This window comes from Coregonus clupeaformis, chromosome 9 (genome assembly GCF_020615455.1).
Source record: "Coregonus clupeaformis isolate EN_2021a chromosome 9, ASM2061545v1, whole genome shotgun sequence".
Taxonomy (NCBI): domain Eukaryota; kingdom Metazoa; phylum Chordata; class Actinopteri; order Salmoniformes; family Salmonidae; genus Coregonus; species Coregonus clupeaformis.
This window is the reverse complement of record NC_059200.1, coordinates 48,444,150-48,462,141: the sequence shown is the minus strand read 5'-3', so window position 1 is coordinate 48,462,141 and position 17,992 is coordinate 48,444,150. Positions and strand designations below refer to the sequence as shown.

The window sequence follows — 17,992 nt, the reverse complement described above, 5'->3', positions numbered from 1 at the left end:
ACCAGAAAAGTGTTTAACAAATCAAAATCTATTTTATATTTGAGATTCTTCAAATAGCCACCCTTTGCCTTGATGACAGCATTGCACACCCTTGGCATTCTCTCAACTAGCTTCATGAGGAATGCTTTTCTAACAGTCTTGAAGGAGTTCCCACATATGCTGAGCACTCGTTGACTGCTTTTCCTTCACTCTGCCATCCGACTCATCCCAAACCATCTCAATTTGGTTGAGGTCGGGGGATTGTGGAGGCCAGGTCATCTGATGCAACACTCCATCACTCTCCTTCTTGGTCAAATAGCCCTTACACAGCCTGGAAGTGTGTTGGGTCATTGTCCTGTTGAAAAATAAATGATAGTCCCACTAAGCCCAAACCAGATGGGGTGGCGTACCACAAATTAACTTTTAAGAAGGCACACCTGTTAATTTAAATGCATTCCAGGTGACTACCTCATGAAGCTGGTTGAGAGAATGCCAAGAGTGTGCAAAGCTGTCATCAAGGCAAAGGGTGGCTATTTGAAGAATCTAAATCTAAAATATATTTTGATTTGTTTAACACTTTTTTGATTACTACATGATTCCATATGTGTTATTTCATAGTTTTGATGTCTTCACTATTATTCTACAATTTAAAAGATAGTAAAAATAAAGAAAAACCCTTGAATGAGTAGGTGTGTCCAAACTTTTGAATGGTAGTATATATATATATATATATATATATATATATATATACAGCTGTGGAAAGAATTAAGAGACCACTGCACATTTTTCTTAAATCAGCATCTCTACATGTATGACAGCCATTCCATTCCAGTGTCTGTTGAATTCCAACACAGGCACACCTCATTCTACTGAATTAGGTACTGATTAGGTGATCACATGAACCAAATCTTATTTAACGAGGAAAAGTATAAAGACTACTGCTGTGGTCATCACTATCCTCTTGCAATAGGACCAGCTGGATGGCAAAAACAGTGCTAATAGTACCTCAAAAGTAATATTAATAAAAAAATAACTATTGACTATGCCAAAAGAGTTGAAAAGGAAAGTTTTGAGTGAGGAAAAGAAGGGTTCAATTCTGGCTTTACTGGCAGAGGGATACAGTGAGCGTCAGGTTGCTTCCATCCTTAAAATTTCAAAGACGGCGGTCAAGCAGCAGACATTGGAGACAACAAAGCTACAGACCGGCAGAGGGCGAAAACTACTCTCTACTGTCCGGGATAACCGCCAACTCATTCGAATGTCACTCAACAACCGTAGGATGACATCAAGTGACCTACAAAAAGAATGGCAAACGGCAGCTGGGGTGAAGTGCACGGTGAGGACAGTTCGAAACAGGCTCCTAGGGGCAGGGCTGAAGTCGTGCAAAGCTAGAAAAAAGCCCTTCATCAATGAGAAGCAAGGAAGAGCCAGGCTGAGGTTTGCAAAAGACCATAAGGATTGGACTGTAGAGGACTGGAGTAAGGTCATCTTCTCTGATGAGTCCAATTTTCAGCTTTGCCCAACACCTGGTTGTCAAATGGTTAGACGGCGACCTGGAGAGGCCTACAAGCCACAGTGTCTCGCACCCACTGTGAAATTTGGTGGAGGATCGGTGATGATCTGGGGGTGCTTCAGCAAGGCTGGAATCGGGCAGATTTGTCTTTGTGAAGGACGCATGAATCAAGCCACGTACAAGTTTGTCCTGGAAGAAAACGTGCTTCCTTTTGCTCTGACATTGTTCCCCAATTCTGAGGATTGGTTTTTCCAGCAGGACAATGCGCCATGCCACACAGCCAGGTCAATCAAGGTGTGGATGGAGGACCACCAGATCAAGAACCTGTCATGGCCAGCCCAATCTCCAGACCTGAACCCCATTGAAAACTTCTGGAATGTGATCAAGAGGAAGATGGATGGTCACATGCCATCAAACAAAGCCGAGCTGCTTGAATTTTTGCGCCAGGAGTGGCGTAAAGTCACCCAACATCAATGTGAAAGACTGGTGGAGAGCATGCCAAGACGCATGAAAGCTGTGATTGAAAATCAGGGTTATTCCACCAAATATTGATTTCTGAACTCTTCCTAAGTTAAAACATTACTATTGTGTTGTTTAAAAATGAACATTAACTTATTTTCTTTGCATTATTCGAGGTTTGACAACACTGCATCTTTTTTGTTATTTTGACCAGTTGTCATTTTCTGCAAATAAAAGCTCTAAATGACAATATTTGTATTTGGAATTTGGGAGAAATGTTGTCAGTAGTTTATAGAATAAAACAAAAATGTTATTTTTACCCAAACACATACCTATAAATAGTAAAACCAGAGAAACTGATAATTTTGCAGTGGTCTCTTATTTTTTTCCGCAGCTGTATGTATGTATATATATATATATATATATATAATTCAATATATATATATAATTCAATATATATATAATTCAATATAGTAGTAATATGATATCTGTATTTAAATCATTTACATTTGACATTTAGCAGATGCTCTTATCCAGGGTGACTTACAGTAAGTGCATTCATCTTAAGATAGCCAGGTGACACAACCACATATCACAGTCAAATATACAGGATACGAACATTCCATTCCAGCTAAACAATGGATATACAGCATTTTGCAAAAAAACCTAATTTTCATATACATCTCAAATCTATTCATTCAACATCTGAGAACAGTAATATTTTACACACACATGAAGGTACTCATAAGCAATCATTTCTATGTGAAACATTTGTGGATATAGCATTTTGGAAATAAACTCAAATGCTGCTATTGTATATATACCAGTGGAAGTGGTATTGGGAGTACTGGTGTTTACTAGGAAATATCTAGCCTGTTTGCCAGGGGAACTAATATATGACAAATAATAATACAGAAAATATATAGTACCGGTGCTACATTCACATACCATGTCCCCTTGTGTAGGCAAAACAGCATACATTACTACCCAACTACACCAACATTTTTAAAAAGTATCTACTGTACCTAAATGGAGCCTAGTCCACTCTATTCGATTTCCTGTTTCTAATCTAACATCATTGATTCTTTCTTCCTGTGGGGGCCGGCAGGGCTGTGATTCTGACCAGGGCTCTGTGGATAATCTAGCGGTGGGGGGAGAGATGCAGGCTGACAGGGCCAACAGGGCCATTCCTCAGGAGATGAAAGGTTAACTGGCCTGAGAGATCTCTCTCTCTTTCTCAGCCTCAAAGCCCTCAGCACCTCAGTGATCCAACTGATCCAATGCTTAGAACCAGCTGGCAGGTCTCTCCAAGAACAAAGCCATTACTATTACTGTGTGCAGAGAGGCAAGTATGCAGCACACTCCTCGCTGCCATGAGGCATTTCTCAAGGCTATCCATCTCAGCCTCAGAGCCAGCGTACGTCTGCATTTAATAAGGCTAAGTGCCTCAGTACTGTCCACCCAGAGAGGGACAGCTCTCTCTCTCGCTCCCCCACCGCCTGAATTATGATATCAGACCTGATGGGCATAAAACACGCGCCAGCCAGCCAGAGTTCAGGGTGCCCTTGTCCAGTGTGGCACCTTGCCCTGTTGGACTCATCGTATGTGAAGCCGTGCCAACAGACTGCTCATGCTAAAAGTGTGGGAGGATTGCCATAGGCTTAGCTGAAACCCTGTTCTCCATTAGCGTCTGGGTAAGAGGGTGTGTTTGTGCATGTGTATGCATGCGTGCGTGCATACGTACGTGTGTGAATGTCCAGCGTCCAATTACAAAGATTAAAATGCCTTTTTATGGGAGAAAAATCTAATTTTTTGCAGAAATGATTCTCTAGAGTCAGCTAATAAAATGTTTTAAGTGTTGACCTCCAGAGGAGCCTCCCATCCCCTGGTCCTGCTGACTGAACCTGGTGCACTGTGTCTGGGGTTAGCAAGACCATACTCCCCCTGATTTTCTCCCCCCTTCACTCTGCCTGTGACCTGGCAGGTCATTAGTATTCTCCCCAGAGACTGGAAGCCGGAAGGCACATTAGAGCAAATTCACTTTATAGGTGCTCTTTACAGCAGGCAGCATTAACCTAATTGTGTGTGTGCGCGTAAGTGTGTGTGTGTGTGTGTGTGTGTGTGTGATTGGCGGTGTGTGCATGTGTGTAAGTCAGACAGAAAACTGTGAAGGCGGAGAAAGAACACACATACAGTTGAAGTCGAAAGTTTACATACACTTAGGTTGGAGTCATTAAAACTCGTTTTTCATCCACTCCACAAATTTCTTGTTAACAAACTATAGTTTTGGCAAGTCGGTTAGGACATCTACTTTGTGCATGACACAAGTAATTTTTCCAACAATTGTTTACAGACAGATTATTTCACTTATAATTCACTGTATCACAATTCCAGTGGGTCAGGAGATTACAACACTAAATTGACTGTGCCTTTAAACAGCTTGGAAAATTCCAGAAAATTATGTCATGGCTTTAGAAGCTTCTGATAGTACATAATATGAGTCAATTGGAGGTGCACCTGTGGATATATTTCAAGGCCTCCCTTCAAACTCAGTGCCTCTTTGCTTGACATCATGGGAAAATCAAAAGAAATCAGCCAAGACTTCGGAAAAGAAATTGTAGACCTCCACAAGTCTGGTTCATCCTTGGGAGCAATTTCCAAACGCCTGAAGGTACCACGTTCATCTGTACAAACAATAGTACGCAAGTATAAACACCATGGGACCACGCAGCCGTCATTCCGCTCAGGAAGGGGACGCGTTCTGTCTCCTAGAGATGAACGTACTTTGGTGCGAAAAGTGCAAATCAATTCCAGAACAACAGCAAAGGACCTTGTGAAGATGCGGAGGAAACAGGTACAAAAGTATCTATATCCACAGTAAAACTAGTCCTATATCGACATAACCTGAAAGGCCACTTAGCAAGGAAGAAGCCACTGCTCCAAAACCGCCATAGAAAAGCCAGACTACGGTTTGCAACTGCACATGGGGACAAAGATCGTACTCTTTGGAGAAATGTCCTCTGGTCTGATTAAACAAAAATTGAACTGTTTGCCCATAATGACCATTGTTATGTTTGGAGGAAAAACGGGGCGCTTGCAAGCCGAAGAACACCATCCCAACTGTGAAGCACGGGGTGGCAGCATCATGCTATGGGGGTGCTTTGCTGCAGGAGGGACTGGTGCACTTCACAAAATAGATGGCATCATGAGGAAGGAAAATTATGTGGATATATTGAAGCCACATCTCAAGACATCAGTCAGGAAGTTAAAGCTTGGTCGCAAATGGGTCTTCCAAATGGACAATGACCCCAAGCATAGTTCCAAAGTTGTGCCAAAATGGCTTAAGGTCAACAAAGTCAAGGTATTGGAGTGGCCATCACAAGGCCCTGACCTCAATCCTATAGAACATTTGTGGGCAGAACTGAAAAAGTGTGTGCGAGCAAGGAGGCCTACAAACCTGACTCAGTTACACCAGCTCTGTCAGGAGGAATGGGCCAAAATTCACCCAACTTACTGTGGGAAGCTTGTGGAAGGCTACCCAAAAAGTTTGACTCAAGTTAAACAATTTAAAGGCAATGCTACTAAATACTAATTGAGTGTATGTAAACTTCTGATCCACTGTGATGAAAGAAATAAAAGCTGAAATAAATCATTCTCTCTACTATTATTCTGAAATTTCACATTCTTAAAATAAAGTGGTGATCCTAACTGACCTAAAACAGGGAATTTTTACTAGGATTAAATGTCAGGAATTGTGAAAAACTGAGTTTAAATGTATTTGGCTAAGGTGTATGTAAACTTCCGACTTCAACTGTACATTACATGTACTGTACCAGTCAAAAGTTTGGACACAACTACTCAGTCAAGGGTTTTTCTTTATTTTAACTATTGTCTACATTGTAGAATAATAGTGAAGCCATCAAAACTATGAAATAACACATATGGAATCATGTAGTAACAAAAAAAGTGTTAAACAAATCAAAATATATTTTAGATTTTAGATTCTTCAAAGCAGCCACCCTTTGCCTTGATGACAGCTTTGCACACTCTTGGCATTCTCTCAACCAGCTTCATGATGTAGTCACCTGGAATGCATTTCCATTAACAGGTGTGCCTTGTTAAAAGTTAATTTGAGGAATTTATTTCCTTCTTAATTCGTTTGAGCCAATCCGTTGTGTTGTGACAAGGTAGGGGTGGTATACAGAAGATAGCACTATTTGGTAAAAGACCAAATACTTAAGTATTTATTTTTTGGTATCTGTACTTTACTTTACTATTTTTATTTTTGACAACTTTTACTTTTACTTCCCAACATTCCTAAAGAAAATAATGTACTTTTTACTCCATACATTTTTCCTGACACGCAAAAGTACTTGTTACATTTTGAATGCTTAGCAGGACATGAAAATGGTCCAATTCACGCACTTATCAAGAGAACATCCCTGGTCATCCCTGCTACCCAATTGTCATACTTGAGTAAAAGTAAAAATTACTAAAGTAAAAGTGAATGTCACCCAGTAAAATACTACTTGAGTAAAAGTCTAAAAGTATTTGGTTTTAAATATACTTAAGTATCAAAAGTAAATGTAATTGATAAAATGTACTTAAGTATCAAAAGTATAAAGTATAAAGTATAAATCATTTCAAATTCCTTATATTAAGCAAACCAGACGGCACGATTTTCTTGTTTTTTAATTTATGGATAGCCAGAGGCACACTCCAACACTCAGACATAATTTACAAACGAAGCATTTGTGTTTAGTGAATCCGCCAGATCAGGTAGAAGGGATGACCAGGGATGTTCTCTTGATAAGTGCATGAATTGGACCATTTTCCTGTCCTGCTAAGCATTCAAAATGTAACAAGTACTTTTATCTGCCATCTGCCCAGTACAGTTGTACACAGAATTAATTTGTGAAGAGCACACTTCAGCATGCCAGTGGCCATCGAAGGTGAGCTTTTGCCCCCTGAAGTCAGTTACGACGCTGAACTGCAGTCAGGTCAAGACCCTGGTGAGGACGACGAGCACGCAGGTGAGCTTCCCTGAGACGGTTTCTGACAGTTTGTGCAAAAAATATTCGGTTGTGCAAACCCACAGTTTCATCAGCTGTCCGGGTAACTGGTCTCAGACGATCCCGCAGGTGAAGAAGCCAGATGTGGTGGTCCTGCGATGGCGTGGTTACACATGATCTGCGGTTGTGAGACTGGTTGGACGTACTGCCAAATTCTCTAAAATGACATTTATGGTAGAGAAATAAACATTCAATGCTCTGGCAACAGCTCTGGTGGACATTCCTGCAGTCAGCATGTCAATTGCACACTCCCTCAAAACTTGAGACATCTGTGGCATTGTGTTCTGTGACTAAATTGCACATTCTAGAGTGGCCTTTTATTGCCCCCAGCACCAGGTGCACCTGTGTAATGGTCATGTTGTTTAATCAGCTTCTTGATATGCCACACCTGTCAGGTGGGTGGATTATCCTGGATAAGAAGAAATGCTCACTAACAGGGATGTAAACAAATTTGTGCACAAAATTTGAGAGAAATAAGCTTTTTGCGGTTTGGAATATTTCTGGGATCTTTTATTTCAGCTCATGAAACATGGGCCCAACACTTTACATGTTGTGTTTATATTTTTGTTCAGTATATAAAGTAAACACCTTCCACTTTTCACTCCGTCAGCCTGACCAGGGCCAAGACAGAGGGGAGAGTCCCCCCCACCCCCCTCCGTCCAAACCAGCCAGCAAGACTGGACAGAACCACAGACCTTTGATCCGACCCCCCCTTCCCCCATCAAAGCCCCTCACCCAGGGGTAGGGTTGCAAAGACGGGGTACTGGAAACTTTCAAAGTTTACCAGTAAACTAGCAGAATTTTGGTATCTTTCAAGGATTTTATGTAATCTATCACAAGATATCTAGTGGCCCATTTGGGTACTTCAGATTATTACAGGTGTCTGTGTGGCTTTTTCACACATTGTAGAATAATAGTGAAGCCATCAAAACTATGAAATAACACATATGGAATCATGTAGTAACAAAAAAAGTGTTAAACAAATCAAAATATATTTTAGATTTTAGATTCTTCAAAGCAGCCACCCTTTGCCTTGATGACAGCTTTGCACACTCTTGGCATTCTCTCAACCAGCTTCATGATGTAGTCACCTGGAATGCATTTCAATTAACAGGTGTGCCTTGTTAAAAGTTAATTTGAGGAATTTATTTCCTTCTTAATTCGTTTGAGCCAATCCGTTGTGTTGTGACAAGGTAGGGGTGGTATACAGAAGATAGCACTATTTGGTAAAAGACCAAATACTTAAGTATTTATTTTTTGGTATCTGTACTTTACTTTACTATTTTTATTTTTGACAACTTTTACTTTTACTTCCCAACATTCCTAAAGAAAATAATGTACTTTTTACTCCATACATTTTTCCTGACACGCAAAAGTACTTGTTACATTTTGAATGCTTAGCAGGACATGAAAATGGTCCAATTCACGCACTTATCAAGAGAACATCCCTGGTCATCCCTGCTACCCAATTGTCATACTTGAGTAAAAGTAAAAATTACTAAAGTAAAAGTGAATGTCACCCAGTAAAATACTACTTGAGTAAAAGTCTAAAAGTATTTGGTTTTAAATATACTTAAGTATCAAAAGTAAATGTAATTGATAAAATGTACTTAAGTATCAAAAGTATAAAGTATAAAGTATAAATCATTTCAAATTCCTTATATTAAGCAAACCAGACGGCACGATTTTCTTGTTTTTTAATTTATGGATAGCCAGAGGCACACTCCAACACTCAGACATAATTTACAAACGAAGCATTTGTGTTTAGTGAATCCGCCAGATCAGGTAGAAGGGATGACCAGGGATGTTCTCTTGATAAGTGCATGAATTGGACCATTTTCCTGTCCTGCTAAGCATTCAAAATGTAACAAGTACTTTTATCTGCCATCTGCCCAGTACAGTTGTACACAGAATTAATTTGTGAAGAGCACACTTCAGCATGCCAGTGGCCATCGAAGGTGAGCTTTTGCCCCCTGAAGTCAGTTACGACGCTGAACTGCAGTCAGGTCAAGACCCTGGTGAGGACGACGAGCACGCAGGTGAGCTTCCCTGAGACGGTTTCTGACAGTTTGTGCAAAAATATTCGGTTGTGCAAACCCACAGTTTCATCAGCTGTCCGGGTAACTGGTCTCAGACGATCCCGCAGGTGAAGAAGCCAGATGTGGTGGTCCTGCGATGGCGTGGTTACACATGATCTGCGGTTGTGAGACTGGTTGGACGTACTGCCAAATTCTCTAAAATGACATTTATGGTAGAGAAATAAACATTCAATGCTCTGGCAACAGCTCTGGTGGACATTCCTGCAGTCAGCATGTCAATTGCACACTCCCTCAAAACTTGAGACATCTGTGGCATTGTGTTCTGTGACTAAATTGCACATTCTAGAGTGGCCTTTTATTGCCCCCAGCACCAGGTGCACCTGTGTAATGGTCATGTTGTTTAATCAGCTTCTTGATATGCCACACCTGTCAGGTGGGTGGATTATCCTGGATAAGAAGAAATGCTCACTAACAGGGATGTAAACAAATTTGTGCACAAAATTTGAGAGAAATAAGCTTTTTGCGGTTTGGAATATTTCTGGGATCTTTTATTTCAGCTCATGAAACATGGGCCCAACACTTTACATGTTGTGTTTATATTTTTGTTCAGTATATAAAGTAAACACCTTCCACTTTTCACTCCGTCAGCCTGACCAGGGCCAAGACAGAGGGGAGAGTCCCCCCCACCCCCCTCCGTCCAAACCAGCCAGCAAGACTGGACAGAACCACAGACCTTTGATCCGACCCCCCCTTCCCCCATCAAAGCCCCTCACCCAGGGGTAGGGTTGCAAAGACGGGGTACTGGAAACTTTCAAAGTTTACCAGTAAACTAGCAGAATTTTGGTATCTTTCAAGGATTTTATGTAATCTATCACAAGATATCTAGTGGCCCATTTGGGTACTTCAGATTATTACAGGTGTCTGTGTGGCTTTTTCACATGTAAAATATATTAAATAATTAAATAAGATGATTTTAAAATGAATAATAGAATGACAAAGCTGTAAAAACGTATCCTAAATATAAACTATGAACATAGTGAATACCATTGGTGTTTAATATGAGGGTTTCAGCATGAAATATATTTCATATATTTTATTTTTTACACACATTTATTTATTTTACTATGTCAATTTGTATTTGTTGTAAAGATTTTGGCTTCAAACTGGTGGCAGTTGTGAAAAAAGTCAATAGTTGAAAGAGTTGCAGAGTTAATTGAAAATAATGCCATTGGTGATTAGATGCTTTAAAGAAATTAATGAGGTTATTTTCTCTTGAACCATATGGTCTATCTACCATAAACTAATGGACAATATGGACACAGATATAAAGAATGAATACTATATATTCATTTAAAAAAATAAGTTATTCAAGTATAAATTACCAAAGCTACAATAGATTGCCAGCCTCACGAGTGGTGCAGCGGTCTAAGGCACTGCATCGCAGTGCTTGAGGCGTCACTACAGATCCGGGTTCGATCCTGGGCTGTGTCCCAGCCGGCCGCGACCGGGAGACCCATTAGTCGGCGCACAATTGGCCAAACGTCATCCGGGTTAGGGGAGGGTTTGGCCGGCCGGGATGTCCTTGTCCCATCGTGCTCTAGCGACTCCTGTGGCAGGCCGGGTGCATGCAAGCTGACACGGTCGCCAGTTGTACGATGTTTCCTCCGACACATTGGTGCAGCTGGCTTCCGGGTGAAGCGAGCAATGTGTCAAGAAGCAGTGCAGCTTGGCAGGGTCGTGTTTCGGAGGACGCATGACTCTCGACCTTCGCCTCTCCCGAGTTCGTACGTGAGTTGAAGCGATGGGACAAGACTGTAACTACCAACTGGATATCACAACATTGGGGAGAAAAAGGAATAAATAAATAAATAAATAAATAAAGATTTTCTGTTAATGACCAAAATCACTGAAGATTTTGGTAAATTAATGGTAGCTTTGCAACCCTACCAATGGGTTCAAAGATCCAGGGAGGGGGCTGACTGGTCGGGGAGTGGATGGTTCACCTGTCACTCCACTAACAGGAAGCATTATGAGAAGGAGAGGGTGAAGTATAAGTAGAGGGAACAGTCAAAAACTATATTTTCCTGTGATTTATATGTATTTCCACACTATGAGGTTGGAATAATACTATGAAATTGTGAAAATGATGATAATGCCGTTTTAGTGTAAGAGCTGTTTGAAAAGACCGCCTGAAATGTCAGTCTGTTTTAGTGGGATGGAGTTTTGGCCTGCCTGGCGACATCACCAGGCGGTATACTGTAAGTTAACAGACCAATAACAAAGAGAGTTTCAAACCTCTCTGCCAATAACAGCTAGTTTTCAGGTTACATATTCCTCCCATTAGATTAGTACAATTAGGCCCCTCACTCATACCACTCCCAGACAGTCCTAGCTACATTTTTGCTTGAGAAAATGCTCTTTGCCATGAAGCTATTTTTGTTTATTTTTTGACCATTTTTGATGGAAATAATAACAGTAAGGTAATTAATTGTTATCCAGATATGATTTGATATTGTGATGAAAACATCTGCATTGGGCCTTTAAGGACAAGCCACCAACACAGTTAACAAAGAGACTATCTATCATACTATATATATAGGTGGCTGTAGATCTAGACATTGAATTATTCAAAGCTATTACCAGATGATTTTGTTAAGCCCTCTCTGACAAAGAGGAGAGGAGTTGTATTCAACTTTTTCTTTGTCTTTATTGTGTTCATTTGTATTGAGGATGCTACTAAATCAATATATCATAGTTCTCTATGGAACCCACAACAACAACAAATGTGACTGCAGACCAGACTTTCTATGTAATCCCATAGAAGTGGTGCAAACTTAGTCTAAAACTATTCACATAAACCTAAACACAACCACAACACACCAACTCTAGGACCTTAGTTTCCCCCCTGTTTTTCAAGTACTTAAAGCTGTGACTGACGCCTGGCTTTGCTTGCACCCGTCTTAAATTCCTATATCCCAAAACGACCCCCTGCGGTATCCTGACCCCTAGGCCTCCCCTCCCAAAACATGTGTACTCTCTCAATGGCTTCATAAACAAAGGTTCTCTGGAAACATGCCAGAGAATATGTTGTTTGTTAAGAGCATGACTGAGATGGAACCACCTTGCAAAAATTCCCCAGGCAACATAAAAAGGCAGTTCTGGTTTAGTAAACACGGCCCACTGGGCACAGATGTCAATTCAACGTCTATTCCACGTTGGTTCAACATAATTTCATTAATATGATGTGGAAACCATGCTGATTCAACCAATGTGTGCCAAGTGGGGGGGCCTGTTGATTCTGCTGACAGGGGCTAGCTCAGGGCTCCTCAAACCTCTGCCCTGGTGGAGAGATAGCACAGAGATCCCACAGCACCACTACCGCCTGCCACAGAGGTGGATTCCCCACTTATCTTCTTGCTTTTCCCCTAAAGAGCTAAACACACTCTGCAACTGTGCTGCTTCGTTTTCCAGATGGAACTGTTTTCTCTGTCAGCCATGTTCCAGACTGCCTTCAGTTTCCTCAATGTCTAATTCCTGACGGAAATATCATATTTTCGAGGATTACTGATTTTGTTATCTTATACAGTGGGGGAAAAAAGTATTTAGTCAGCCACCAATTGTGCTAGTTCTCCCACTTAAAAAGATGAGAGAGGCCTGTAATTTTCATCATAGGTACACGTCAACTATGACAGACAAATTGAGATTTTTTTTCTCCAGAAAATCACATTGTAGGACTTTTAATGAATTTATTTGCAAATTATGGTGGAAAATAAGTATTTGGTCACCTACAAACAAGCAAGATTTCTGGCTCACACAGACCTGTAACTTCTTCTTTAAGAGGCTCCTCTGTCCTCCACTCGTTACCTGTATTAATGGCACCTGTTTGAACTTGTTATCAGTATAAAATACACCTGTCCACAACCTCAAACAGTCACACTCCAAACTCCACTATGGCCAAGACCAAAGAGCTGTCAAAGGACACCAGAAACAAAATTGTAGACCTGCACCAGGCTGGGAAGACTGAATCTGCAATAGGTAAGCAGCTTGGTTTGAAGAAATCAACTGTGGGAGCAATTATTAGGAAATGGAAGATATACAAGACCACTGATAATCTCCCTCGATCTGGGGCTCCACGCAAGATCTCACCCTGTGGGGTCAAAATGATCACAAGAACGGTGAGCAAAAATCCCAGAACCACATGGGGGGACCTAGTGAATGTCCTGCAGAGAGCTGGGACCAAAGTAACAAAGCCTACCATCAGTAACACACTACGCCGCCAGGGACTCAAATCCTGCAGTGCCAGACGTGTCCTCCTGCTTAAGCCAGTACATGTCCAGGCCCGTCTGAAGTTTGCTAGAGTGCATTTGGATGATCCAGAAGAGGATTGGGAGAATGTCATATGGTCAGATGAAACCAAAATATAACTTTTTGGTAAAAACTCAACTCCGTCGTGTTTGGAGGACAAAGAATGCTGAGTTGCATCCAAAGAACACCATACCTACTGTGAAGCATGGGGGTGGAAACATCATGCTTTGGGGCTGTTTTTCTGCAAAGGGACCAGGACGACTGATCCGTGTAAAGGAAAGAATGAATGGGGCCATGTATCGTGAGATTTTGAGTGAAAACCTCCTTCCATCAGCAAGGGCATTGAAGATGAAACGTGGCTGGGTCTTTCAGCATGACAATGATCCCAAACACACCGCCCGAGCAACGAAGGAGTGGCTTCGTAAGAAGCATTTCAAGGTCCTGGAGTGGCCTAGCCAGTCTCCAGATCTCAACCCCATAGAAAATCTTTGGAGGGAGTTGAAAGTCTGTGTTGCCCAGCGACAGCCCCAAAACATCACTGCTCTAGAGGAGATCTGCATGGAGGAATGGGCCAGCAACAGTGTGTGAAAACCTTGTGAAGACTTACAGAAAACGTTTGACCTGTGTCATTGCCAACAAAGGGTATATAACAAAGTATTGAGAAACTTTTGTTATTGACCAAATACTTATTTTCCACCATAATTTGCAAATAAATTCATAAAAAATCCTACAATGTGATTTTCTAGATTTCTTTTCCTCATTTTGTCTGTCATAGTTGACGTGTACCTATGATGAAAATTACAGGCCTCTCTCATATTTTTAAGTGGGAGAACTTGCACAATTGGTGGCTGACTAAATACTTTTTTCCCCCACTGTATTTCCCAGTGGGTAATGATAAACATATAAGATATGCATGTTTTCAACATTGCTAGTGCATTGCGTCTTTGTATAGAGAAACACATCAACTGAAGTACAGCAGAGAATGGCTATAACAGGTCAGTGGAACTAGATGTGACACTGGCCTCTGGGAATTAGAACTGGAGGGTGTATGGAATCCAAAACAGTCTCACTCTGACTGCCATGCTATCAGTGAGGTAAACCAGGGAGCAGGATCATGAATGCAAACCCCTTGCTCTAGTCTGAAGCTCTATCTATCACAGTGCTAAGGTCCTAATACCTGAGATTTAGGTTCCTCTCCAGGCTTCTTCCCCTGTTAGGGGTTCAAGCTTAGGTCATATTGTTGTGTCTACCCCTAAATTGCCCCACCAGCTGAGCAGTGGTCTCAGTCAGAGCCTACTCACCCTGCAGTACTCGTTGATAGGCCTCAGGCGCTTCATGGCCACATCCCTGATATGGCTTCTCCTGAACAGGATCTTCCCTGGAAGGAAGAAGAAAAACAGTATTTAGGATCTACTGTACATGTCCTACAAAGATACCAAGCCCTCTAGCCTCCCCTCTTATCCTAGTCCTCAACCATGGTCTCACGTTATGTATAGTACAGGCTCAAACTGTATGAGAATTCAGTATTTGAATGGTGTGGATTCACAGTAGCAATTATACAAGCATACTTAAACCATTATAAATACTCCATAACTGCACTAGTCAGTTTTTCCTGAATACTGTATTCACTTGTGAGGGAAAATGTTATGTTTGTGCTTTTCTAATAACCAATTCGACTGGGTTCATGCAAGTGACTGATTGATAATGCCTGGGAGGAATCCTCACTATCAGTATAAGCAATTTGGCAGTACGCCCAGAACATTTATTTGAGAACCGAAAGGGGTATCTCAGTTTCAAGGTCTCAGCTTGGAGAGAAGAAGCCTTGTGAGGTATTGGTCGGTCACATGCAGGAACCAAACGTTAATGGTGAATAATGAGTAATGTAAATCATGCAAATATAACTTGTTTGTGTAACGAGAACTAATGGGACTGCCCTGGCAGCAGTGCTTAACACCTCGCAGATTTGACTTTGTTTGTTTCGGCACCTATTTGCCCTGATCCGGTACCTCTCGCGGCATTATTTTTTAATTGTTTCACTGTTTGCACTGTAGACATTCTAATTAAAGCGATCAGCGTTAAATCAAGTTGCCTCCTCGTTATTTCTCCCCCAACTCAGCGGGAGAGGGAGACAGGGAGCTGGGGGGAGGGGGGCAGTGCATCCACCAACGAAGTGCTCGGAGCAGGTGCAATTTGCAGTACAAGAACCAGCAAACGTATAACCCCTGGCTTGTCATGTAGAATTAAAAGTTGGGCTGTACAACATGCAAAAAGGTAGGGAGCTTGGGTCTTGAAACGACTGGAGGGATTAAACTAGCAAACGAGTGGGTGGGATGTACAGTAAAAAACAAAAAACAAAGAGCCCTCAGAAAAAAGGTTTTTGAACATGCCCGAACCAAGGCGCATTTGGTGGCAGCAAAACTTGTAGACAAGGCTAAAGTGGACACCCAGGTTATAGTTAACACTCAAAATGAAAAACTAGACACTACAGCCAGAGTCTTCAGAACAGCCTTAGAAGGAGACTAAACGTCACAGCCACAGGCCCGCTCATGGCATTGAGCAAGAAATTGACTCTCAGGAGTTAAAGGGACTTGACATGGGGAGAGTCATTGTGGGAGGTTTTGAAAACTAAGGTAGGACCTTTTTTTCCTTTACAAACTTGTTCGGTACTGTGAAGGTAATCTAAATATGTGCTTCATATTATCACATAGGCAGGAGGCCTATATATTCTTATATGTGTGTTCTGCTGTACCCTACATTGATTTATTTTATTTGAAGTTATATTCCGATATTGTGATATTTGTTCTACTGCTACCTTGATGTCTTGAAAATTATATGAAATTCGGGTCTTGTAAGCCCCACAGCTGAGTATGTGTGCATATGAATATGCATATGGTGGGTGTTCTGCAGTGTTGTCTAAAAATGTTGCTGTACATGGATGTCTAGAAAATTAGGCTATAAGAAATTCGGACTTGTGTAAGCCCCGCAGCTATACTGAAGTATGTGGGAAAACTACAGTGACGTCTAAAATGCTTTGAATTAATCAGCACCTTGGAGAGTGCTGTCCGTTTCACCACCATAGACAGTAGGCTACTTGGCTGTTTACCTTATCTGCTGCGCTGCCACATTGTGTTTGACACTTTTTTTCTCAATCTATTCCGGTACCTCAGAGCCCCCCGGATACCCCCTTCTTGCACTCACTATGTGTTCCGGGACCTCCCCGATGTACAAATTAGGCACTGCCCGGCAGAGCTCCCGACCGATGTGTACTATGGTGCATTAAGTTTGTTGGAACCTCTCCATCTTGCTGATAATAAACAATTATTCATTTAATTTTGACTTCAGGTGTCCCTGGGGGTAATTTCCACGACAGACTTTCTCTAGAAAGCCTACACTGGTTAACTTCACAATCAGTATATAACATGTAAGCTACATGGACATTTAACCACAGAAACGTTATCAATAATCTTTTGAGGGCCAGCTGATACTATACTTCCTTAAGAAACACAGTAAATCTAGATTTATGGGTGATTCACTTTACTTTTATACAACGGGTGGGTCTAATCCTGAATGCTGATTGGTTAAAACCGCATTCCAGCCGGTGTCTATTCCACAAGTTACAACCAGCTAAATCTATGACGTTAAAATGCCTACACTACCAGTCAAAAGTTTTAGAAAACCTCATTCAAGGGTTTTTCTTTATTTGTACTATTTTCTACATTGTAGAATAATAGTGAAGATATCAACACTATGAAATAACACATATGGAATCATGTAGTAACCAAAAAGTTGTTAAACAAATCAAAATATATTTTATATGAGGTTCTTCAAATAGCCACACTTTGCCTTGATGACAGCTTTGCACACTCTTGGCATTCTCTCAACCAGCTTCATGAGGAATGCTTTTCCAACAGTCTTGAAGGAGTTCCCACATATGCTGAGCACTCGTTGGCTGCTTTTCCTTCACTCTGCGGTCCGACTCATCCCAAACCATCTCAATTTGGTTGAGGTCGGGGGATTGTGGAGGACAGGTCATCTGATGCAGCACTCCATCACTCTCCTTCTTGGTCAAATAGCCCTTACACAGCCTAGAGGTGTGTTGGGTCATTGTCCTGTTGAAAAACAAATGATAGTCCCACTAAGCCCAAACCAGATGGGATGGCGTATCGCTGCAGAATGCTGTGGTAGCCATGCTGGTTAAGTGTGCCTTGAATTCTAAATTAATCACAGACACTGTCATCAGGAAAGCACCCTCACACCATTACACCTCCTCCTCCATGCTTTACGGTGGGAACTACACATGAGGAGATCATCCATTCACCCACACCGCGTCTCACAAAAATCTCCAATCTGGACTCCAGACCAAAGAACACATTTCCACCGGTCTAATGTCCATTGCACGTGTTTCTTGGCCCAAGCAGGTCTCTTCTTCTTAATGGTGTCCTTTAGTAGTGGTTTATTTGCAGTAATTCGATCATGAAGGCCTGATTCACACAGTCCCCTCTGAATAGTTATTAGGACTGTGGTCCTCTGTAGCTCAATTGGTAGAGCATGGCGCTTGTAACGCCAGGGTAACGGGTTCGATCCCCGGGACCACCCATACGTACAAAATGTATGCACACATGACT

At 41.6% G+C, this 17,992-nt stretch overlaps 1 protein-coding gene across 2 annotated transcripts in view; it reads right to left on the bottom strand.

Moving 5' to 3' along the window:
• The window catches only part of LOC121574020 (SH3 and PX domain-containing protein 2B), a 127,450-nt gene that overhangs the window by 34,831 nt on the left and 74,627 nt on the right, over window positions 1-17,992 (bottom strand). For both annotated transcript variants that reach the window (XM_041886531.2, XM_041886532.2), the window contains exon 4: window positions 14,669-14,745. In XM_041886531.2, the coding sequence (XP_041742465.2) occupies window positions 14,669-14,745 (77 nt within the window). The remainder of the gene's footprint in view (window positions 1-14,668; window positions 14,746-17,992) is intronic.